Source organism: Lutra lutra, chromosome 12, assembly GCF_902655055.1.
Source record: "Lutra lutra chromosome 12, mLutLut1.2, whole genome shotgun sequence".
NCBI lineage: Eukaryota > Metazoa > Chordata > Mammalia > Carnivora > Mustelidae > Lutra > Lutra lutra.
The window spans coordinates 71,396,968-71,423,129 of record NC_062289.1 but is presented as its reverse complement, the minus strand read 5'-3'; the positions used below and the strand labels follow the sequence as shown (position 1 = coordinate 71,423,129).

Here is a 26,162-nt window from a genome sequence, read left to right as displayed (position 1 = left end):
AAGACAGACCTCATGCTCAGTCTATAAAGCTAGGTTTTGCTGAAAGGCAATCTAGTTTCTTGTGTTCCTGGAAGTAACAAGTCATGGTGGGCAGCTCCAGGCTCATAGGCAACACTCCTTAACACTGACGACTCAGGCTATTTTTTACCCTTGTAATCAGTCACCTTGGCCTTCATCTGTGAATCAGAGAACTACCTCATTATTTGACCCTCTGGCATGAAGTCAGAGTAGTGTTGATGGCCCTACATGGACAAGTATTGAGAACTAGGGCAGATGGATTCAAGTTTGAGAAATAAAAGTTATCACTTCAGAGAGTAGGACTGAAAAACCTTCAGTCAGGAAAGGGGGCTCAAGACCATAGCTAAAGTATTCTGGTAGAATACTGTTTTCTAATGCTGTGCATACAGTTAAGATGAATAATGAAAATAATTATGAGCTGAGGAATGAGACACAAAACACAAAGTCTGTTGACACAGTCTTGAGGGCAGTTTCATATGAAAAAGACTAATTAATGGATTGAGTGAGAACTCTCCGGTCCTATTTTTCTTTTATAGGGGGCTTATGAGCTGGAGAACAGGATGTTGACAGACTATTCACTTTTGCCCGAGTAAACATGGATTTGTTTGGGAGAAGCTACCATATACATGATTACCCAATACATTGTTTTCACTGGGTGGTTTTAATCGAAGACTGTACATGTTATAATCTGGTGTTAACTGCAAGGTTTCCTATTGGGTCATTCCAGCCTAAGCTGGCCCATTAGGGTCTTTAAGGCTCAAAAAAGATGGCCAGTGCTTCTCCCTTCTAAATGAGGTAGAGTTTAATTCTTAAGTTTAAGAAAAATTAAAACTTCAGATCATTTCCCTTGGGGAACCTACTGAACCTCATAGGTTAGCTGGCTGTAAATGAGAAGGAATGAATTCAGAAAGAAATACAACAATGTCATTCACTTCATTCACACACTTAGCATATGCAACTTTAATCAACCAAAAGAAAAAGTCCCAAATGTACAAGTGGAAAAAATCAAATTGTTGACACAGGCTTAACTAATATCAGCTACTTTTATGTACAGCTGTATAAGTTCAAAAAAGCTATCCTATATGTATATACAAAAGTTGTTTATACACAAGTCTGTACATAGGGTCTATACATTTATTTCCTCAGAACCCTTAGGTGCCACCTCTTGGTGAAGACACCAACACTTCATTCACATATCTTACAAAAAAAGACTACTGCCAGGATTGACAACAATGTGCATCCTGTATTCAGACCACATAGGCTCCATTCGATTGGTTAAGATACTTCCCTCTGCAGACCACACCAGGTGCCTGGGCTTCCCTAAATAGCTTCACAGAGTGCTCCAAAGTAAAACTCCATAAACCAACCCGCAATGAGGAAGCAGAGTCCTAATCAAGGTGCCACCGTAGGTCCAGGCACAGGTTAGTCTGCCTGCCCTGTTCATTGACGATACTCCAATTCATCTACACTGATGACTTTGGCAGGCATGGAGGGCAGGGGCTGCTGTAGCACATCTGAGCCAAACCATTTGGCAAGGCCCACGGGGGAGCTGCTCCTCTGGCTGGGGCGATGCTCCAGCTGGGAGTGCACGTGGGGCAGGCCTGACCTGGTGGGCACATTCTGAGGGGTCGTCTGAACGCTGACAGCTGCTGCCTGGGAACCAGAGCCTGGAGGATGAAGAACTATGGGGATAAGAGAGAAGGTTATCATTCAGAGCATGTAGGGGAACACAATTCTGTATCAGGCCTTGCCTCCCTCAAATCCTTACAAAATGCCAGAAGACCGCACCTTGGAAAGCACAACTATTCAGAAGCCATCATAAATGACATGACCACTACTGCCCATAACAAGCAGCCCTATCACAGAAGTAATAACATTAGCTGCTGAGAGGGCATCTACTCTGGATAATCTCCATGCTAAATCTGTCAGCCTCCTCTCCTTAAGAGGCAGAGGACCAAAAAAAATGCCAAAAGCATAGTCGGCTCTCTGTCTATAGGAATAGGAGTTCCAAATCCCATAGAGGTTGGTTTACTTCATCCTATTCTCTGGTTATCTCCTTATCCTACTCTTGCTAGGATAAGTTAAAGAATGAATCACATAATTCATCCCCTCACTGGAAACTGGTCCAAAAGCTTGAAGCCTACTCAGGCCATCCCCTGCTCCCCTGGCCCAATCCTGAGCCTACCTGAGCGCTGTAGCTGCTGCTGCATCATTGCCAGATGCAGAGGTGTCCCAGGGCGAGGGTTTAGGAGAGGGTGACTAGCTGCAGGTAAAGGGTAAAAGGGTTGACCCAGGATTGGGCCAGATATTCCCTGTAAATGAGTCAGGTCCATCCCAGGAGGAAGTACACCTGTTGGGCAAGGGCGGGAAAAAAAAACTGTAAGACGTAATCTGCCTGGAAATTTTCAAGCTTTGCTGATCCACAAGTTGATCAGTGAGCAATGCTTAAGCTAGCTTCTTCATTTTTCAATAGACTAAGGGATAGTTTGGATTGGACCCACTACCCACCAGTTAGATGGAAAAATCTAGCAACATTTTTCTAGGGATAAAAAAACCTCTCAAAACTATAGTACTTCATCAGTTCTGGCAACTGCTGTCATGCAAGGTCAGAAACTCACCAGCTTGGAGCAAACTTGGAAGATGCTGTGGATGTACTCCCTGGGCCAGCATCCTTTGGACCAATCCTGGGTGAAGCTGGTGAGCAGGCCGCACGATCGGGACATGGGGGACAAGGGGAACTTGGTGGACAGGGCGGAGAAAAGGTGTTCCTGGAACTGGGGATGCCAAGGTGGGTGTTTTTCTCCCAGTTGCTTTAGGTCGATAATCTTGCTCTTTGGTGTAACGGTTAGTCTGAGACAGTGGGGTAGAACATGAAGACCGCTGCAATGTTGGAAGTTTGGGATTTGTAGTGGGAGAAGAGTCCCGATCAGCACTGGGCACAGAGTTCGATGACAGCAAGTTCTCTGTAAGGACCCAGAGAATATTTTGGTATTGGCAAACTTCACCCAAACATGGCCTTCCCAACAATCTAGCAAATCTCATTTCTTAGAAAGTTTACAGTCCTTAATTGATCCCCTCAGCAGATTTAGAGGATTGTATAAAAACCGTCATTTTTGCCTTATGAGTAGGCCTAGTCAAGGTAACAGGAGTAGTTAGAACAGAGCTGGAACTACACCCCAGGACTGCTAGTCTCCAAATACCTTGCTGGAACAGAGTTTATTTTTCTTACAATCCTCCCAACCCAGAAACCGCTATGGGCAAGTGAAGCTGGGTTAAGGTCTGGCTGTCTAACTTAGGCACCTTGCTCTGCCTGCCCATATGGCTGTGGTTCAGATCTGTGTGGGAACTAGTACTGTCCTAGTCAAGTGCTTGGGATTAACACGCTTTTTTTTAGCCCAAGGAGAAAATCAAATGAAAGTAAAATTATACAAATCCATCACAACAGAAATAGAGTCCAGTGATGGAATCTGAACTGCCTTTTAGTAGAACCAATAGGATTTCCTTTTTCCCAGAAGCTTTCTCACAGGCAAAAAGCTCTCAAACCAATACTGTAGACTTGTGTAAACCTAACTTACTAGAATCTATTTCACCACATCCTTGACAGTCCCAACTGTGCAACATTTTCTATATACTTTTTTTTTTTTTAAGATTTTATTTATTTAGTGAGCAAGTGAAAGAGCATTGCACACAAACAATCAGAGGCAGAATCTCAAGCAGACTTCGAGCTGAGCAGACAGCCGGGGCTCCATCTCATGACCCTGAGGGCATGACCTGAGCCAGAATCAAGAGTCAAGACGGTTAGCCAACTAAACCGCTCAGTTGCCCCTTCTACATACTTTTAAAAGGCTCTCCACACCTTATGCTTCACCCATTCCTGGGTGAGGAATCTGCCTGGAAATTTTCCTGGGTGAGTCTCCATAGACTAGAGAGAACATTTCAGAAGTAAAATGGGTTGTACCATATTAATTTGCCAAATAAATGTACTAATAATTCAACTTTGAAGCCTCAATAGCATTCGAAACTAGGGGCACCTGGGTGGTTTAGTCGGCTAACTGTCTTGACTCTTGATTCAGGTCATGATCCTAGAGTCCCAGGATGGAGCCCTGCATCCAGGTCCCTGCTCAGCAGGGAGTCTGCTTCTTCCTTTGCTCCTCCCACAAGTTCATGTTCTCTCTCCCTCTCTCTCAAATAAATAAAGTTCTTAAAAAATGATTCTAAACTAAAACTCACTCTTCCTCATACTAGCACTCATACCACTATTAGGTTGGTCAGAATTTCAGAGGGCTAAGCAATTGTGAACTGGTACAGTGCTTTTCCCACTGTCAGACACTGAACTATGGTCCAAAGCAGCAGGAGTTTTGTGTAGGGATTTGCCAAGAATCAGATCAGCTGGTGAACACTCAACCCTGTGCTCCGTCACATACTTTCTTGGGCAGTACACACTCAAGAGCTCTGCATTACCTTCACTGGCCTTCTGAGTGTCGTCTTTACTGTCACCAAGAGCTGCTTTTCCGGATGCTGGCTCCTCCTTGCTTTTCTCTTTGCTCTCATACATCTTACGAATCACTGAGGTAGGGGTGAAGGAAGGAGAAAGCTGCAGAGAAAAACAGTATTAGCGTGTTCTCTAAATGTCTTTCCTAATCAAGCCAGGCTTAACTCGTCAAGCTGCTCAACAAGCTGAAGAGCCAGTCCCCTGATTAGCTACACGTGGCAGAGACCAACTCCAACCTTCTGGTGTCTAGCTGCTGGAGGAAGAGAAACAGGATGGACCAGACAGGTGGTGCACCAAGTGCACCGTCGCTTGTTCACATCGCATTTTCATCAAAACCTAGATTTAGCTCTAGCACAAAGGTAGTTAAAGCATGGAGCTTCAACCTATCCACCTGTCTGTGTCTGTGGTGATAGGGGCCTACCTATGGTAGCCCTGCTTCAACCATCTCCCACGCCTGGGATTAGGCTGAGAACAGGGAAGAACATGGCCAGAAGTATACCCTAGAGCAAGAGCTTTACCAGCTGGGGAAGTTCAAAGATAACCTCAGAACCTAAATTTTTCTATACTCTTAACATATCCCATCTTAACTTGGCTACCAGAAAATTCACAATTGTGTTAACAGTCTCCTCACCCCTTAGGATTCACCTTTTGGGTTCATTTCTTCCCATCTCTTCAATATCCATTTTAACTTTGATCATTGTGCATGTGCCTTTTCTCATTAACCCTAACTCCTTAATGGCAGGGGACAGGGCATGAATTATGAATAGAGAACCCCTTCTAGACCCTGTCTTCAGAGTGCTTGGTGCAAAGACCCACTTGGGGTCCAGAAGCAGAGTAACAGTTTTTCCCCTTCTCTATCAGCTTTGATGGTGATAGAAGTTTCTGGGGGATAAAACTTAAAAAAAGAAAACGAAAAGCTAATATATGAATGAGTCAGTTGTAAAACTAGATTTAACAACACAAATAAGCAAACTCCTTTGTCCTAGCTTTAATTCATATCACAGACCTGAATCTGTGAAGTCCCCAACATGTTTCACTTGATTCCCCATGATCCAACCCATTCACCCCATCCATCTCACCACCTATCTTTCACCCTATCATCCTCTACTCCCTACTCCAACTATTCATTTGTTTGAACATATAGTATCACTTGGTATGTTTTAGTCCATACTCCTCCACCTGCTGGAACATACCTTCCCCAATGTAGGGGCTTCACTAGAACCCCAAGAGTTAAGACTGCATCCTGAAAGGGGAAGATCAAATAAATAAGCAGGTATGATAGACTATTAAGCCAGTTATTCCTATGAAGGCACTTAAGGATATTTTGGGGTACACGGCGATATAATATAAGCACAATCAAACGGAGAAGCCTTCACGTCATTTACAAAAGCAGAGGTCACTGACCATGCTTGTGATGGAGGCAGCGGGGGCAGGGGAAGAGGAATTCCCTCGGTGCACGGGTGCTGGTGACTTGGTCACTCGCTGTTGCCTGTGAACAAACCAAGTAGCAGTATGAGCTTCAAGCTGCTCGAACTCCAAATCCTAAAACCAAAGAATACTCAAGACCAGCATAGGACTTGGATATCCCATTTTCCTCATCCATTTAAACTTTCCAAGCATTTATTAAGTGCCTAACATATGTAAAACCACATGCTAAGTTCTGAAGGAAGACAAAAGATTAAACATGGTCCTGGGCCTTGCAAGAATTCTTCTTGTCTAGTGGGGAGACACTAACGAGGGCAAACTAAGGCACGTAGATATTAGATAACAGTAAAGTGAAATGGAAAATGAAGTAGAGAAGGAGTGACACAATACTCCTACTGGAAAGACTCCGGGAAAGCGTCTCTGGGAAGGAGCTGCATTAAACTGAGTGGGACCAATGAGAAAGCTGTAACATGGAGAACAACAATTCAAGCAAAAGGATTAGGTACAAAGCCTTGGGAATGCAGGGTTATCCAGGACTGGCGTGTAGTTGATTTGTAGGTTATGTCAGTGGGAAGCTTATGAGTGAGTCTTCATTCTGTGGGCCAGGCTGTGCTGAGAGTAGGGAGCAATACTGACGCGAACAGGGCCTGGTGTAGAACTGCTGCTATGTAAGACACTGCTTTAAATCAGAGCACCAAGAGTTTCAGCTATCTCAAGACCCAAGAACATGCAGCATCCCCCATTACTCCTGGTCCACAGACAAGGTTGATCCCAGGCCTCCCAAAGTTCAAAAGAAGAGACTTCCCTTTACTCCCCATTCTACTCATTCTCCCTTCACTTGGAGAAAACAGGAAACAACTGATGAAGATATACAAAGGCTGAGAGAAGAATGAATTATATGAGCTCCCTGGCTAATGAGAGTTTCACTCACTTGAGCTATCAGACCTTGTACCATGAGGGCCAAAGCCTTAGTGATTCTGGGAGTTCCTAAATCATAAACAGAGAAACCCATGGCTTCTTTCCAGTCTGTACCAGGTAAGCTGCACTGCTGCCACACTGTGAATCTGAGCAGGACAATGAGGGAGAAACAGATCGGTAGTACTCTGGAGTGATCAGGGGGAAAACCCCAAGTCTGGTGGTTCTGCACACCTATCATTTATTCCTTCTGATGAACATATTTGAGCATCTGCTATGTGCTAGACACTGGGCTGACGTGTGGGAGATACAGCAATAAATGAAACAGACAAAAAAATCTCTGGCCTCATTACATTCTTTTGGTTGTAGGGTAAAGGGGTTACTATGGGGAGAAAGATAGACAAAAAAAAAAAAAAAAAAAAAACAAACAAAACAAAAACTCAGAAGGTGGTAAGTACAATAAAAAAAATAAAGTCTGCTGGGGGACACAGTGTACACAGGGTGTTCAGGTAGGGCCTGAGAGACTGACATTTGATTCGAACAACATGAAGGCTCTGTGGACAATGACTTAGGTCTACTTATTAGTTTTGAGGAACTTGCATTTAAAAAAAAAAATCTAAGTTTCTGTATCTGTAAAATGCAGTTATTTATACCATCTCCCTCACAGGGTTGTTACCAAAAGCACATAAAGTTCTGGATATCAAAAGTGCTTTCAAGGTCAATAAATCAAGTCAATGAGTTAATGAGAAACTACGTTACAGAGAGAAATACAGTGAGCAGGCCAGTCCTGAGCTCTCTGTTTAGGCTGAGGGCTACTATATAAAGATAGAATACTTATGTAAGAATACAGGGTACTTACTGGTTTCAATGTTTTCTAAAAGTGTCAACATATAAAACCAGCTGAAGCAAGACGAGACACTGATATGACAATTTTAAGAATCACATAAAAATATAAGTTTTTTTTTTTTTTAAAGATTTTATTTATTTATTTGACAGAGATCACAAGTAGGCAGAGAGGCAGGCAGAGAATGAGAGAGGGAGGCAGTCTCCCCACGGAGCAGAGAGCCCGATGTGGGGCTTGATCCTAAGACTCTAGGATCATGACCTGAGCCGAAGGCAGAAGCTTAATCCACTGAGCCACCCAGGGGCCCCAAAATATAAGTACTTTTTAACTACCAAATATGCTGTATGGGCAGGACTTAACGTTCAGGGATAAAAATATTGGTGATAAAACTGAAAAAATTAAAGTGGTATTTACTTTATTTTTTTTTTTTAAAAGTAATCTGTACACCCAACGTGGGGCATGTACTTATAACTTGGAAATCAAGAGTCTGCAAGCTCTTCTGACTGAGCCAGCCAGGCACCCCGGTATTTACTTTTTTTTTCCTCCCGCCCCCCGGTATTTACTTTTAAAGGCTGGATGGAATCTGAGAGAGGGAAGAGGTATTACCGGAAGAAGACACATAGGGAGCTTCTGGGTAGCTAACAAAGGAGTCTATCTTGTAATAAGCTACACATTTGTTTAGTGCAGTTTTCTGTTTTATTTTATAACAAAAAAGAATGGTATTGCTGCCCCTTTTCCCTAATTTATTGTTCATATTACTACTTATTGCAATTATTGGAGGAAACAGGAGGAAACTGAAATCAGTAATCATTTGTTTATAGCTTTGGTCAACAAACCCATTACCTCTGACCAACAAATAATGGATCAGCAAACCTGTATCAAAGGACAATTTGGTAACTCAACAAGGACTCTGTAGGGGTGGAAGCTAGGGGAAGTTTTACTTTTCATCATCTTGTAACAACAAGTAAGAGCTATGCCCACTAGCTACATTTGTAAAAATGATTCCTTTAAATCAAGAATATAAATAAAATTATATAGAATGAAAAGCCTATGCCCCTGCAGAATTCTATCATTTCACTTCCTCTACAGCACATTTGGAGATGGAATTCTCACCATATATTGTACAAACCTATCAGTGTGTACCACAGAATTTCACTGTGGATAACTAATTGCTTATCTGTGGAAAAGTGATTTGCAAATTCCCACAAGGGTAGGATTAGTTAGTAAACTTACCTGTTTCTGAATCCGTCTCTGGTTCTGTCCACCTGTGGTTTGCCAAAACCAGGCTGGTAGAAGTTGGCTGCCTGCACTGCAAGGTCATGTGGCAGGGCCAGCCCCTCCAAAGCTGCCTGTTGCAATTCTAGCTGGCTCATCTGCTGAACAAGGCGGTAGAGGAAGATCAGCAGAAAAATGAGGATAGTCCATGCACTTTCTATGGAGGCTCTCTTCACTTTCAGAAAGGTATGTTTAAGCAGCAGCTGAAAGGGGGCACTGCAAACCTGACTAAATTGTGCTGCCAACCTCTGAACAGGACTTTATTTATTTATTTTTTTAAGATTTATTTATTTATTTGATAGAGATCACAAGTAGGCAGAGAGGCAGGCAGAGAGAGGGGGAAGCAGGCTCCCCACTGAGCGGAGAGCCCAATGCGGGGCTTCATCCCAGGACCCTGGGATCATGACCTGAGCCGAAGGCAGAGGCTTAACCCACTGAGCCACCCAGGCGCCCCTGAACAGGATTTTAATGAAGTAGGCCTTTAATTGTTCACCAATCTTCTAGCCTTTGCTGAGCTCAAATTGTCGTTCAAAACCACTTCTAGGCATTGCAACGATTCTCCATCCCACAGTCAATAATAAGGTTGAAAAGCAAGCAAGTAACTTAGAGAAAAAGCTCAGACAGACCTGGGCCGTGACGGGGCTCATGGGCTTGCGCACGCCTTGGAATGGATCTCCGAGTAGCTGCTGTGGTCCTGGTGTGAAACCTGATGGGAAAGTTGTGTACCAGTGTCAAGAGAGCACACACCCATGGCCGCAAGTCTGCTTGTTTAACGCCATCTCTTTCAGGCAAGTACTGGCTCCTGGGCTGACCATGTCCCTGTTCTTCTGTGCCTCCACACTGGGCTATGTGGACCTAATCAGAGCACTTAATGACCCAAATTGCTGGTATATTCATCTACCCCACTAAGCTGTCAGCTTTGTCCCTTTCAGAGCTGAGACCTCTATCTGAGAAAGAAGCGCTTTTCTAGTCAGTGATTTGGCTCATTATCACTGAGCCAGCTGGTAAGTAGAGTCAAGTCCAGGGCTTTGAGGTTTATACTCTTTCTATTCTATCTAACTAATTGGGGAAGAACAGGACAAAAACTTACTCTCAAGGTATGACTGGCAGCAGCCTGAAGTGGTCCAGGGTGACAGAACACTGAGATTTTGCGCAACACTCATGTTAAGACAGCTTTTAGCCACAAGACCTCACAGTTGATTATGTACCAACTTCATTAAGTTGGTGGAGAGCCACTACCCTGACGTCTACTCTAACAAGGAAAAATCAAATTAACTTCTTTGAATTCCCAAAATAAGGAATAAGACTAAAAAGCTGGATCAAATTTATACAATTTTGATCAGTCTTAGGAGAAAAAGCTATGAGTGTATTTATCTAGAAGGGCAGCCAGATAAATTATCTTCTAACTTTGTGCCTCACCATCCCCCCAAAAAAGCATAATAGATTCACTCATTTCTTTGTAAACTCTTCAGGGATGCCCATGAAAAAGACTGCAAGTTCTAGGGGACAAGTATAACCTTTGTGGGAGGCTGGGGGAGAATGGGCAGACATCTATGCACAAAGGGTTTACCAATTGGTGATGGTATTCTAGGACGAAGGTAGTCTGCCGAGGCTGCTCGTGTCTGAAACACCTGTGACAAGGGAGGAGAGGGTGCTCTTTGCCCCAGTAAAGATGCTGTAGGCTCCAAACTCCCCATAAGGCCACTCAGAAGATTGGAAGAAGCAGGTCTCTGAACTGGCGGACCCAGAAGTTCCTAAGGGCAAAAAAAGTCATCCTTGTGAACAAACCTCATTCTTCCTCCTAGTCAGAGGCTGTGAATTATGGATTAACTTTTGGAAGCCAAGGATGAATCTCCCTCATGCTCCACTGAAGGACTTGGCACATGTACATGCAACACATTTCTGTCACTGTGCAGCTAGCAACATTTGCTTTAAATTAGTGCATAAATATAGGTGAGATACTTCTAATTTCCATAGAAATTGCAAACCTGTAAGCTGGAAATCAAGGGCTTACTTTGTCATCTTCAACCACCTCCCCACCCCACGATGAGATTAAAAGCAACACAGAACTACGTCAGGTAGCAGCACTGTATCCTCGATTGCCAGGCCCCACGGATCCTTCTCTAAGGCCCAAAGCTGGACCACTACACAAAACCGGTTCAAGGGACTAGTGTTCAGGACTCCGAGGCCTTGGTATAAGATGGTGAAGTACCTGCAGGATGTTCTTAGGGACAGGCTGGCCTGGAATCTCAGCAGGGGACATCAAATGGCTTTCAAGGTTTCGCTAAAAAAGTCAAAGGAAAACTGGTTTTAACCTTCTTACACACTTGACTCACACGTTCATTGGGGACCACAAGAAAGCATTAAAAACTCCCCAGGGAGTTGGCACTTAAGCGGAATGATATCTAAGGCACAGAAAACTAACTTAGATCCACTTGCTCAACTTGCTCATTACATGGTCCCAAAGATCTGGACATGGAAAGAATCTTCACATGTATATGCAAAGTCCACTCAGAGACTCTCAGATGGTGTTTCCTCCCTGTGGTAACCCTAGTGCATTTAACTGTTTCTAACACTGTGACCAAAATAAGGGAGAAAGAATATGGTGAAATACAGGAGCACTTCGTAAGAAGCCGTAATTTATAGATTTTATCAAGGCAACCTTTGCTACCCATTATCTTTGAAACAAGATTTACAGATCACAGATCAGTAGTTTTAAAAAACCTAGTAAACAACATGAAAGTTTGGCTGGAATTGTTATATTTCAGAGTTTCACATTTCAGGAAATTTTAACTTTATTTTTAAACAAGCTGTTCCAAAATGGCTCTCATATACAAGGCAAAATTCAGACCCTCCACTCTTTGTTCTTTCAGTGAAGCAGCAGTTATCCCTCCTGCACTCCAGGACATTCTTGTGCCCATTTAGCTTTGCCTGAAGTGCTTTCTCTGGTACAGCTTCCCTCTACTAGGTGAAGATGCAGAGGCGTGACAAGAGCCCAAAGATAGCCCAGTCTTTTATTGTCGGTTTAGGAATTGGGACTGCCTTTTTTTTTTTTTTTTTTTTTTTTTTAAATAGGCTCTGTATCTAGCTGGAGCCCAACTCCAGGCTTGAACTCAGGACTCTGAGATCAAGAGTTAGATGCTCAAACAACTGAGCCATCCAGGTGTCCCTAACTGTAGATGCTTTTAGTAAGAGATCTTGAGAGTCATTTAATTCCATCTAACAAAAATGGGCAACTTTACACTACACATGTGGCTTACTATATTTGGAAGACAGAGCCTCTATAATCAGTTTGAAATGGAGTTTAGATTGAAGCTAAAAGATGGCGGCAGATCAGAAGTAGTATACATCACACATACAGCCATAGTAATTGAAGACTTGATTTTGGAATGGACCATAACTTGACAACATGCAAATTAAGCAATATTTTGGGATAATATCTGGTGTGCTTATTACATTACTTTCCTTGTTGATTTCTTTCCTAGGTTAGTGTTACTTTTTGTGTAGCAACTTGAATTATATTATCCATCCCTTTACACAGGTGTCTGAGGCTCCCTCCCTTGTCCAGATATATTTCAGAGCACCGAAACCTCAACATCAAACCAGTTACCTTCATACAACACAGGGTCAACTACATCATATCAAGCCCTAGCCTCATATCTGAAACAAAATGTTCAAAACATCAGGTAAACTACTGAATCCCCCTGCTCCCACTTTTTACTCATTCACACTAAAAGAAACTACTTACAAGACTGAGTGCTTATACATAGCTTGGGTCCAATCACCAAGATCCAAATGAATAGGAAGAAAGGACAGTTTGCAATCTTTTAATCTAGTCCTCACTCGAAAAGATGTATATCTAATAATTCATTGTATGGAAATAACTCTTAAGTAATTTATTATGACAGCGGTTTAAGAGAAACATTCTCCTATAATTGGCATGGTGTGGTCAGATTCAAAGAAATAAGTCTGCCTGAGATGGCTCCTTTCAGAGGTAGAGTCAGTCCTGGCGATAAGGCCAGGAATAAACGGCACCTCTGTTGGAATCTACTGCCAGCTTCTGGTCAGATAAAAAAACACCAGTTTCCTTCCCTTGGTACAAGGCACAGTGAATCATGAAAAACTACTGATATCATGACCAACTTGTAGTTCCCAGAAAAGATGATGTCAGGAGAAAACAAGAGGCAAAATTCAATTAAATAAATTTGCTGCAACTGAGCAACAAGAAGAAATCTATGTTTATGTTTTTATTATTCAGGTTTGTCAGGCATCCTGTATCACCTTTATTATCAAGGGATGGCAATACTGACACAGAGGTCATGGCGGAGAGCCACCGCTAATGTGTTATGACAAAGACCAGTATGTGCTACGCACCTGCATTTACTGACCTACAGTCACGACACGCACAACCCAAATTCATGCCCCAAAATGTTTTTACGAGTCACAGCTTTTTCTATTTAGTAAGTTGACAGAATGCAATGGTCTTGAAAAATCCATCTTGGACGTTTTACAAATGACATGTACAACAGCCAACTGCCTAATCAAGAAAGCAGGTAATTCCAGGTATATGGGGTGATTAAAATATGTGAAAAGACTCTACTATAAAAAAATGGTGAGTTATTTTCGCTTAAGTAGCTGAATAAACAAAAAAACCTCTGGAGTGCATCCAAAAAATATTTTTTCCAACCCCCCCTTTCTTTTTTAGCAGTCACTTAAAGTTATATCCAAATCTTTTAATCGTTACACTGTCACCCATAAAACATACAGATTAGCCACAAGCCTTCTTTTTCTAGTAACAAATAGCACAGTGATAATTAAAGAACACACAAAAGCATCAAGGACCAAATGACTATTAAAGAACTTCCAACTTACTCAGAATACCATTTTTTAAGTCCATTTATTATAGTGGGAAGTGGAATAGAAAGGGAAAAGGAGAAAAGGCTGGGGATTGTGCCAAATACTTACGCTAACTTTGGGCTGAGAAGGCAAAGTCCCACTTGCCTTCATGGTGCTCACTAGTTTGTTGAATGCGGTCATATCTCCATCTTTCTTGAGCTGTCGATTACTGGTTACAGCATTCAGGGTCTCCTCTAAGTGTTCTGCCATGAAGGGAGTCGAATTCTTCACTGGCTGGTCAACCTTCAAGCCCTTGAGCCCCGCTTCTACCTCTTCCACTGACAGCACAACTCCTGAATGCGCTGAAAGATTCAGAAAATCCAGATCAAGCCAAGCCAGGGTGTATGTGTTGGGAATGCTCTTTGGCAACCATGATGGTCAACGTGAAAATAATTTATTTCACAGTTGAACTGAGTTCAGAAAAGGTTGATACCAAAACCAAACAAACTGAAGACTCTTAAAACCATGGTTGCTCAAGTGGAAGTAAGGCCATAATTATATACTTAGGAAGAGGGCATAAAACTAAGGTCTATGTTGAGGGTGCATAACCTAAACAAGAACATGGCAGACTGAGGCAAAGGTGTGAGAAGCTGCCAACATATCCCCAGGAGGACTACAGCATTAACTGGAGTATAATGATCAAGCTCCAGGTAAGGAGGAGGACTTGGAGGAAAAGCCCATGAACCACCAACTAATAGCTTCTCAAGGAGGTGGTACTGTTTGATAAAAATTTTTGAAATACATTAAATAAAAACCACTCACTATCTGACTTTTGATGAAACAGCAGTATGTTAGAACCAACTGCCCTAAGACTGAGATCCACACTTTTTCAATGCATAAAGGAGACTCTAATAAACACTTACAGCTCTCCTTAAGCTTTTCTTTATTTGCAGAAAGACTGGAAAGAAGAGGTTTTAAATCCACTTTGGCTTTCTGTAGCATTTCTAAAATATCCACTTTATTTTCAGCATGGTCTTCCAGTGGGATAGGAGCAAAATAATTCCCCGAGTTTTGCCCAGGAGAGAGGATGGCTTGTTCCAGACCTAATATTGTAAGTAAATATATTCATTAATTAACTGGTCCCAATAAAGCACAGAAACAGATCTTCAACAGTTATTAAAAGGGCACAAATTGAAGTTTTTTTTGTTTTGTTTTAAGTACCCAGAGACTCTTTAACCCTACTGTACCCTAACGAAGACAGAATGAACCATGTCAGAGAAGGCTCAAAACCACATTCAAAGTCAGAATCTGAAGCCATTTTACCTGCTAGTCTCTCCAGTTCTTCATGTGGTGTTGACCCAAGACTGCTGGATCGGCTTCCTGACCGGCTTGGGTTAGAGAACCACCTACTGAACCTACTGGCGGAGACTGACCCTTCTCCCAAAACATCTTCTATCATCTAAAAAGAAAGACAAGGAGCTAAAATAATGGTTTCTAGGTGAAAAGAACAACAAGGTTCAAATTTTTAGAAAAGTTCACTTACTTTGAAACTTCCTTTGATGCTGCTGACCTGAAGGTAAATACCCTCAGAATTTATGATTTTCATTATCTTTAATTTTTCTTCCCCTCCAGAGTCATCTCTGAGTAACCCAAAGGTAGGCATTACTGACCATGTACTTTCTGATCATACAATGAAAAACCTCTGTGTCACAGAATATGTTTTGGTTTTCTATCCTTTGCCTCTGTAGAAAATTCATGATCTACTTAATAATCTCAGAGGACACAGTTTCAAAATCAAAATCAGCACCACAGTAAAGCATTCCATTGCCAAGCTGCTGGGTGCCCTTCAACTAAATATCAAGTATGGAGAGATGATGAAAGAAAGCCCTTGCTTCAAATTCCAACTTTTTGTTTCTTTTATGAAGATCATAAAATTCAATGGTGATAATTTCAGAAGCTAAGAAGTAGAGCTTGTAGAGATCATAATTCCAGTCCAAGTTTACAAAGTGTCAGAAAGTAAAAGATGAACTTTTAATGGATCTCTAGTATGTTTGAACTTAATAAGGAGTTTGCAGGTTTTGTTTTCTTTGAAATCCAGCCGCAGTAGTTTTCAGTTAACAAGAATAATTGATGTGCTACAATCAGATATAATTTCTCAACACTGTTTCATAACAGTAATTTCCATTATCAATCCTTAAAAACTAGATTGACACATTAAAAAAAAATTTAATTCTATTCTATCCTAAGTCCAGTTAAATATCCAAACTGGTTTTTATACAGTGTTCTTATCCATATTTAGAAAAGACAAGGTAAAGCAAATGTCAATCCAAAAAATGAGGCACACTTTGAAAGGCATAAACTTTCATTTCTATACCAATGATAAAGCAAAAACAGGTTTTCCCCCAAACTAGCATGAGGATGGCAAAGCAGGACACTGTTTTATCTAAAGACAGGAACCCACCATTTCCAGTCAAAATTCAGTGACAACAGGTTAGATTTCTTATTTTATTCTCATCTAGAAAAATCTTCTCATAATGTACCCAAACTAAGCCATGAAATACTTCTCTTGAGCACAAGAATGAGAGATTTTAATTCATGATGCTAAGTTATTATTTGTGGTACTTCTGTTTTCTGGAGTATTATTCAGTTTCAATCACTCACTTGTAGACTAGCAACTTTGCCATAATTAGAAGAGAAGCATGTAAGAAGTAAATGTTTCATTGTGGAAAATTGAGAATTGTACCTCAAATATAAAGGATATAATATAAGGGATAAAATATAAGGGATATCCTTAGGGATAAATAGGAATTATTTTAAAACTAAAAGCTATAGCCATTAAAAAGGTTTTAATGTTGAAAAGAATGTGAAATTTTACAAGTAGCCAAAAATCTCTTCGCATTTTAATCCTCTTATTTCCTCTGATCATAGTGTATCCGAAAATAGAAGATACACAAGAGCAACATGAAAAAGCAAAGGACATGAATATAAAGTATCTGGACATTTTTTAAAGCCATGACAGTAAGAAACTCATTTCCATATTTTGATCAGTGACCAACTTTGTTTCTGTTAGAGCTGTTTTATTACAGCTACAACATAAAAAGTAGAACAAAAGTTACTCTTACACACATTTACTAGAAATGTCAATTTCAAGAAGCTAAAGTATTTTAAGCCCAAAAGGAATCCTAAGAGGATTTATCTAGTCAGTCATTTTTACCACACAGCAAGCAGGGACGATCTAACAGCAGTGAGATTTCCTGAACCTTGGTACAGGAAATGGAGAGGTGGTACAGGCTGCTCTAACTTCTTAGTCAAGACATCCTCTGCTACCTTCTTGTCAGCCATCAGCTGGTCAAGATTAGCCTATGGACTGCAATCTGGCATGTTTAAACTGTTACTCCTGCATTTTTAACAACATTTAAAAAAAAGATTTTATTTATTTATTTGACAGAGACAGACACAGCAAGAGAGGAAACACAAGCAGGGAGAGTGGGGGAGGGAGAAGCAGGTTTCCCACAGAGCAAGGAGCCCGATGTTAGGCTTGATCCCAGGACCCTTGGGATCACAACCCAAGCTGAAGGTAAGTGTTTAACGACTGAGCCACCCAGGCGCCCCTTTTAATAACATTTTAAGGTAACTTATGACTGTTAGTCTGGCTCTTCAAACAAGGTCATTTAGACAAGTCATATCTTAAGATTCATATTATTCTGATTGTCAAACAGACACTGTAAAATATTTTCTCTTTATAAAAAATATTTTCTCTTTGACAATTACTAGGTTTTACTGATCAATGCTCTTCTTCTAGTACTTTCCACTTTTATGGAAATTTCTATCATTTTGAATTTTTTTCACTCCAGTATGATTTTTGGGATTTGTAACAAAGATATACATTTTCTTCTGAGTACACTTTTGATTATAACACTAAGGTTCTTCTATGTCATGGTCCTTGTTCATCACTCTAAATAGTTTACTATTTCCACTCCGAATTCCTTTTTCTTCATTCAACATAAGTAAGCACCTATTATGTGTCATGCGCTGTAGTAAGACTTCTATCATATCTAAAATAAACTTATTTTTAATTATTTAACTGAAATTACTTGCACATGTGATCCAAATTTTCAGTTTGAGTAGATTTTTTTATGACTTTCAATTTCCAATGTGTTGTAATGGCAGTAAATATAGCCTACAAATATAGGTATAATTCTGTTTTTATCTATTAATACTTAACACTGGTGGAGCTTACTGAGTGCCATGTACTATTTCAAGCACTTTTTTATAACATTTCTCAGTTGACACTCAAATCCTACATAGTTCTTATTTTTCCTAATTGGTCATTTATTGAGCATAATATTAGAATTACATGGCACAATCAGGGCATTTGTTTTTAACTGATCCCAGTTTTGTTTTTAAGTAAACATATTATATACACCTTAATGAGCAGGACCTTTATGAAAAACATGGAGAACTCCTAGCCTAGTAGCAACTACTGCTCAGCTTTAGCCAAATTTTGATTGAGGGTAAGGGCCGAAAGATAAGATATCGTGAAGCTCCCACAGTGCCTGTTATGCTTCAGAGGCAGTATACTTGTGGGGCATTAAAAACAAAGACCCTTAACTGAAACTGCTAGGAGTCAAAGTTCAGTGTCTACCACTTACTGGATGTGTGACTTTGGGCAAGTTACTTCAGCCTCTGTGCTTGTTTCCTCATCTGTAAAATGGAAATAGTAGTAATCTAATTTACAAGGGTTTATGAGCATTAAATGATTTACTATATGTGAAGGTTAAAGCAATCAGCACTCTAATGAATGTTACCTGTAAGTAAAAGTTTAGTTTTGAACTCTTCTGTGCAAGCGCATGGGTTAAGTTTCACAGGTGTTCACATTTGGAGTCAAGAATAGGCCTATAAATTTTGACCTTTTGTGGTGAAAACTTTTACAGTAAGATTTCCACCTAAGGGGGGAAAGAAAAAGCGACTAATGTCCCCTTAAAAGCTAAGAATTTTCCACCAAGGAAATTAAGCTCCTGTCTGAATGCCACGCTTCTGCTCAGTGAGCCGAAGGACTACTGCCGACTAGCTGATTGGAAGCGAGGTGTCTGACTGGAGACTTACAGCTACAACTGCTGCTAGAACTTAAGGAACAGAACCAGCCACACAGTTGCCAGTTGATTTAGAGCCACACTCCACAAGCTCCCGAAGGGCACTCTAGACAAGTGTGCTCTTGGACCACATGGAGAGAAGTTCAGAAAGTCAAAGTAAATGTTTAGATACTTTTATAGCAATAGAGCACTGCTGTGACTTTTGTACTTTATACGAAAGCATGGTCCTCATGGACTGGAAATACAACTTGACCCCCATCATGGAGAACTTCAGAAGTGCTGCTCTAGAACTCACCTGCAACCCTGTACCTATCAGTGCTATGCAGTGTCTGCTTGCCTATTCTGGGTGGCCATCTTCTGGGGACAGGGGCTGCACATGACAAAGGTTCTCCTTTGTCATGCACAGTTCTCTCTACTCATGCAATAATCAAGCAAGGAGCCGCTACAGTTACGAAGTAGAGTCATTTAAATTCCATGAACCACCAATTTTAAAGGACAGGTTGAATGTATTTGCTGTATTTGGTGCTATAAATGAGATGTCTAGATCATACAGATGCTTTTGGGCAAATGTGGGTTTTGGTTTTAAGAGAGAGAGGTCGGGGAGGGGCAGAGGGCGAGAGAATCTTAAGCAGGTTCCATGCCCAGCATGAAGCCCGATTCAGGGCTCAATCTCACAACCCTGAGATCATGACCTGAGCCAAAATCAAGAGTCAGATGCTTAACCAACAGAGCCACCAGGTGCTCCAAATGTTTTTTAGGATTCTGTTTCATCATGGAGTGCCTTGGTGGCTCCACTAGTTAAGCATCCGCCTTCAGCTCAGGTCATGATCCCAGTGTCCTGGGATGGAGCCCTGTATCGGGCTCCCTGCTCAGCGGAGAGTCTGCTTTTTCCCTTTCTCTCTCCCTCTGCCCCTCCCCCTCCTTGTGCTTACTCTAGCTCTCTCTCAAACAAAATCTTTTTTTTTTTTTTTTTTTAATACTTTATTTCTTTGAGAGAGCTAGTGAGAGACAGCATGAGCCGGAAGGAGCGGGAGAAGCAGAATCCCCACCAAGCAGGGAGCCCGATGCGGGGCTTGATCCCAGGACACTGGGATCACGACCAGAACTGAAGGCAGACACCTACCAACTGAACCATCCAGGCACCCCTCAAATAAAATTTTTTAAAAAATTGTTTCATCGTGATTCTATACACTCTTTCAATAACCACAGAAGAAACTCGTTTCTGTGTGCACAGGTCCGAGTTCTATCTTTTATCCAACTTGTGAAGCTACAGTAATCCCTGAAGGACCAAAGACGACAGGAGCAAGGGCTGGTAGCAAGTGAAGATTTGGGATGTCTTACTGCTTCTACTTTGAAAGTCAAGAAAGACTGGACCTCAACAGTTTAACAGCAACACTGATAATATTTCAAGGTGCTTTTCACCAGGTTTTCAGAACTATCACACCACAAAGTTACCACCTAACTAGTCAACCTTACGCAAGGATACACATCAGCATGATGCTAATCACCAGTTATAAAAATCTACCTCCACAGCAAGTCTATAACGAACACTTAACTATTTAAAAATAAAAGCAGACAATGTTCTTAACATCTGAAGAATTCTTAGTCTAATGCTGCCAGCCTAGAAAAAGAGGGTAACTGGTAAATTCTCATTTGGTCATTTCCACTAGGCCTCTCAAAACAAAGCCATGAAAACTCAAATAATATTTACGAATAAAAGCCTAAATCCCCAAACATCTAGCAAAACAATACTTTAAAAAGAGTATCCTAAATATTCAGGTCAAATTTAACCATACAGTTGCTCCATCTCGTTTGTAAGTGTGCTGCTGCACTCACCGAAGCCAAGCCTGGCACCTTATCAAGGTTAAAGAACTCATTAAAGTCAAATTCTCCTGGGGACTGCTCAGGCAAGACGGCGTCCCTTGGCACTTCCTGATCAGCAGCAGGCTCCTGTGCGAGGATGACCTCCACCTCATCCTCTTCGGCCACTCCTCCATTGCATTCGACTATGCCTGAAAGCAAAACCAGGACAAAAAATGATCTGATCAAGTGAACCGCTCTAGGCTTAATCTGTGGCCTCAGCCATCAGCACACGTGCAAAAGAGCCACAGATAACTTTAAAGGCAAATCTCGTGTGCTGAGACAGCATCTGCAACAGCAAAACCATTCCTTTCCTATGGGAGCTAGGGAAGAAAAAAGCCTTACTCACAAGCCAGAACACCAACACAATGCAGGAAGGATGATGGTCACTCCGCCACCCATTCTTTAGGTTTTTTTTTTTTTAAGGATAATTTTTGCAAGTCTCTTACTGCTTAAAAATGGAACCACATTAATTTGGCTCTGCCTTCATCCAGGTATCTGCACCATCACTTTAAGTCAGAGTTTGGCAATCTAAGGTGTTCCTGTGAACCTAGCATGAGGGCAATTTACACATGCCTACAGGTTGGCTGTAACTCATCCTTCAAGGTGAAGCTCAAATGTGACCTCTTCTGGGAAGCCTGACCTGCCTACCCATTTTTACCATGCCCAGAAACATCAATCACTGCCTTCTCTGTAACCCTTGTGTTGTCTCTCAGAGTACTTATCACACCGTCTAGTTAGATAATTGTCTAGGGATACTGAGCTCTCTGAAGAGAGGTAACCTGCTTTACTCAGTTCTGTCCTACTCTGTGGTGCCAGGTAAATTTAAAACTAAGTATTGTTCAGCTGTTGTCAGGATGTGAAGGCAGGATCTAAGTGAAGCTACCAAGTGTTAACATTTAAGGAATCTAATACCTTCGTTTTAGCTGGAATATGGGAAAAGGCAAAATCCTTAGGATAAAAATTTTTTTTTCTTTTAAGTAAGTAAGTAAGACATTCAACTTTTTTATCTGAAGAACAGGACACCCAAAGGCCTAGCCTGCAAAATCACCTAGTAAGAGCTGCTTATAGTTTCAAGATCTATGGCAGACAGAAGTCCTCCTGGGGGTGGGGGGTGGGGGGGGAAGAAGCCACCTCCTGGGCACATCCCTTCTTAAAAGTCCCCAATAGTTACTTCAGTCTCGTTATTAATCAGACCAAGAGACACTAAACGCGATCATCTGCTTTCATTCTAGTAATGCTTCAGAAGCTAGCCAGCAAAGCAGGGGACTCCAACTGAAGGATTAAGTGGTTTCCTGACCCAAAGTCTCAATCCCAGCCAAGTGGCAGAAGCTTCAACCTAAGATGGCCACCAATGCTGTTCCACACCAAGCCGTGTGTATCAAGGTGGCACCGCTCCTCCATAGGGGTGACTACCACAGGACTACCCCGAGCTCTCAGAGGGCCTAGAGCAATCAGTGAAACAGAAAGTTAGTGAGCCATGGGCAAGGCAATCAGCAGTCTCTCCAGTGGGTTGACACATACTTCCTGCCAAACAGAAGCAAATACTGTTCCTCCCAGACTGACATTTAAACTAAAATGACTGCTTTGGTAGAGATATTGCCCTCACTCTACAAAGAAAGGGAGCCCTAGAAAAATGACCAACTCAACAGCCTAATCAATGCCCAGACTAGAGCACTAGAGCAGTACTTCTTCCTGACCCATTTTATCCAGCAGAACCTGCCTGCCCCTCAGGACTGACCAGTGACATTTTGCTGCAGTTTTGGCTCCCAACTTAAGGATGAAAAGTAGAAACAAGAGTCTGTACTTGGCTCATACATTAACAAAAGAAACTTTAATACTTCTCCTACCCCTTTTATTTTGTGTCAATATGGCAATATCTCTTAACAGATAAATAGCTTTTGCAGGCAGCAGGAGTGTCTCATGCAATTTTATGCCATTGTCAAGCTCTCTTGAAAGCAGATGGGGTCAACTGAGAGTGGGTATGAGTGGGCAGAGATGTGCACCAGCAGACAAACACAACTGGCCATTTATTATGACAGACTCAAAAGGTAAAGACTTCGGAAAGAGAACTAGGGGGATGTTTTATCACATTCAGAAGGACCATATACCTTCATTAGAGAGGGTGCAATTTAAAATGTTTTTTGGTTTTTTTTTTTTGAGAGAGAGCACATGTGAGCTATGCAGGGAAGGGCAGAGGAAGAAAGAGAATCTTAAGCAGGCTCCATACCCCAGCATGGAGCCCAAAACGGGGTTCGATCTCACGACCGTGAGATCATGCCTAAGCCAAAACCAAGAGTTGGATGCTAAACTGACTGAGCCACCCAGCCACTCCTAAAATGTTCTTTTCTATCAATGGAGGGTTTTGTCCATCTCTAACTTCTACATTTTTTTCAGGTTACAGGTGTAATGCGTATTCAAACTGTTCCAATTACTATTTACATATCACTTAGGACTGGGCCCTGTTTAGAACAACAGCTCATTACACATCAGTCTTAAAATCAAACAGGCAAGGAATAGACTTGTCTTGCTCACTGCTACATTCCCAGCACTATGAGGCCTGCAGAGAAGAGCTATATAAAATAATTCTGTGGAGGGATGCCTGGGTGGCTCAGCACGTTAAGCGTCGACTCTGATTTTGGCTCAGGTCACAATCTTGGGGTTGTGACACTGAGACTTGAGTCAGGCTCCGTGTTCAGTGGGGACCCTGCCTGAGTTTCTGTCTCTTACTCTGCCCCTCACCACCCTCCCCCAACTCTCTCTAAACAAACAAGAAATCATGGAAAGCTAGAGTACAGATATAAACATGGACTAAAAGGTACTCACCATCCCTCCCCTCCTTTCATTCTTGCAGCCAAGATGAAATTACGGGGTACCTGTTGATCCTAAATACAGTAGCTAGGACGGCCTAGGGACCTTCAGCAATTAACTTTTGTTTGTTTGTTTAAGATTTTATTTATTTGAGAGAGAGAGATCGAGCAAGAGAGGAAGCACAAACAGGGGGAATGGGAGAGGGAGAGGCAGGCTTCCCACTGAGCCTGGAGCCAAACTCGGGGCTCAATCTCACATCCCCAAGATCATGACCTGAGCCAAAGGCAGACATTTAATGACTGAGCCACCCAGGCATCCCTGCAATTAACTACTGGGATGAGTGAGCTAGGACCCCTGGATTCCACTCAAGGGGCTGCCATGAAATCCATGTGACAGGGTCTTGGGTTGTTCTTTCTTTCCAGGACTGTCTCTCTTTGTATTTTTAAGGTAAGGAGGTGACACTCACTCCATCTGGCTCATACATTTGTTGACACAAGAACGGGTAAAATTCAGATTGTACCAGTTATGAAAAACACGTGTTTTTCACCAGAAGCCTTATCTTTATCTTATGTAAAAAGACCACACTTGGCTGGTGCTGCTTTAGTGTGCGAATGACACAAGGGCATGTCTCAAAGACTATTTTAGAGCAATGTCTCCCAAGTTACCCATCAATTTCCTGCACCGCCCCAGGGAACAATGTGTAACAGCATAAAAATAATGATAATGTCTACTGTATTTCAAAGATATTACAAAAAAAGGGCAAGTGATTTCTACTTTCTCCTAAATAAATTCCACTAGCTTATTTTTTGTTGAGATTTATCTTAGCCTCAAAATATTAAGATGCCATTGATTAAACACATATTAAGACAGATTTCTACTTTTGTTAACTAGTACCTGCCAAAAGGTGTTTTTCAATTAAACCTGAAAGCTGAAGAGAACTAGAACTTATTCAAGAAGTGCCCACAAGAGGCTGAGCTCTGATTTCCTCTGATTTCACATCTGTTCTTTAATGCTAAAAGTAACACTTAAAGTTATGGAGTAAGCAGTGTCTTCACCTTATAAAGAAACAGACCCACCTCAAGAGTTTTATCAAAGATTATCCCTTCGTAACAGCAGCCCCAATACTTAAACCCAGGCTAGCTAGCCTGGCTCTTCACCACCAATTCTCCGGATCATCAGCCCAGGACTGGCCACCTTGGAGCCAGGCTACTGCCCTGAAAATAATGGGCCTCCAACCCTACACCAGGCAATCTCACATTAGCTCTGGCTTCTTCAGTTTAGCAAAGGAGATACCTCACCTCATCTCACAGCTGAGTCTGGGAGAAGCTAAGTCATAAACAACTCCTGTAGGAAGGTCTAACCATGGTGACGAAGGTGGGCTCTGAAGCACAAAAGGACTCGTTCAACTCCCAACTTCACTACTTACTTCATCAGTGTCCACAGAGAAGTCCCTCAGCCTCCTGCTCTCCATTCACTCATCCATAAAAGCCCCGACCTCATAGGGCTGTTAGAAGTGGGATTATACACACAAAATGCTTACCACTATGCAGAGTGCTCAAAAAGAAGACTCCTTCACTATTTCTACTATGTTTCTTATCTCTAGGGAACCCTTTTGTGTACACAGTGCTCCTATAGGGTAATGTGAGACTTCTGCTTAGCTCCGCGGGCAGAACAAGTTGAGGATAGAGTATGATATACACCTAGGAATTCACACTGAGGAAGCAGTTTCAAAATCTGGCTGCAACGTTAGAAACTTGCAACTGGTACATCTCATATTAGAACAGTTAGCTTCCCTCTCAAAGTCTTTGCTTACCTTCCTTCATGGAAGCTGTCCGTCGCCTTGTTCTTTTTCTCCCCTTGTGATCTTCTTCTAGTATTTTATCATCAAAGCCAGTCAGCTCAATGGTCTCAGACTGACTTGTGGGTCCAGCTGAGAACCATTCTGGTTCTTCTTCTGTGTAGGAATCATTTCTTCTTCGCTCACCAAAGACGCGCTTACTATCCCCAAACTCCCTCTGGAAAAATACACAATGCAAGATAAAAAAATAAGGTTCTAGTTAAGGCATTTCTACCTCAGTTAAGGTCCTGATGAATTAAGTAGTGCTCAACACAATGAAGATATGATGCTGCAGACTTGAAGTCCCTCCCCGCCCCCTCAGCACACACTCTGTTCTTCTCTATCTGAAGAATGGGGTGTGTTCATCCAGCACCTCAAAATAACCTGGTATAAATGAAGAGCATATCATGTCCCTAAGTACACGAAGGGCCAAAGGATCTAGAAGACAAACCCTAAATCGCTTGTCCTTATAGTCCCTCTCTCGATCTCGGTCTCTCAAGTCCCGCAGGTCCTTATCACTAAGGCGGTGATCCTTCTCAAAGGTCCGAGCAGAGATTATCCTCCCACTGCCAATCCTCCGTCCGCCAAGCAGGCGAAGCCCATCACTGTCTTTTTCCAGTGGGCTTCCTGAGTGCCGGGAACTAACAGCAGCCGTCACGTGGCAGCCCCCCCCAAAGCTTCGTCTCTGTGGGCTGAGAACAACATCTAAGTCATCTTCTTTCACACGCTCCCGTGGATCTGGAAAGATGCCAGAAA

The 26,162-nt window shown here is 41.9% G+C and overlaps 1 protein-coding gene across 6 annotated transcripts in view; it reads right to left on the bottom strand.

Annotated features, from left to right (window-relative positions):
• Positions 1–950: 950 nt before the first annotated feature.
• EIF4ENIF1 (eukaryotic translation initiation factor 4E nuclear import factor 1) overlaps positions 951–26,162 on the bottom strand; it is a 45,005-nt gene continuing 19,793 nt past the window's right edge. For 3 of the 6 annotated variants that reach the window (XM_047696900.1, XM_047696898.1, XM_047696899.1), the window contains exons 5-19: positions 25,858–26,144; positions 25,383–25,584; positions 20,735–20,910; positions 15,129–15,264; positions 14,729–14,908; positions 13,935–14,167; positions 11,182–11,253; positions 10,540–10,723; positions 9,596–9,675; positions 8,928–9,070; positions 5,915–5,999; positions 4,480–4,612; positions 2,637–2,981; positions 2,204–2,368; positions 951–1,700 (exon numbers count right to left, since the gene is read on the bottom strand). In XM_047696900.1, the coding sequence (XP_047552856.1) occupies positions 1,459–1,700; positions 2,204–2,368; positions 2,637–2,981; positions 4,480–4,612; positions 5,915–5,999; positions 8,928–9,070; positions 9,596–9,675; positions 10,540–10,723; positions 11,182–11,253; positions 13,935–14,167; positions 14,729–14,908; positions 15,129–15,264; positions 20,735–20,910; positions 25,383–25,584; positions 25,858–26,144 (2,663 nt within the window). In that variant the 3' untranslated portion in view covers positions 951–1,458. The remainder of the gene's footprint in view (positions 1,701–2,203; positions 2,369–2,636; positions 2,982–4,479; positions 4,613–5,914; positions 6,000–8,927; positions 9,071–9,595; positions 9,676–10,539; positions 10,724–11,181; positions 11,254–13,934; positions 14,168–14,728; positions 14,909–15,128; positions 15,265–20,734; positions 20,911–25,382; positions 25,585–25,857; positions 26,145–26,162) is intronic. The other 3 variants (XM_047696902.1, XM_047696903.1, XM_047696904.1) reach the window with 3 other exon arrangements.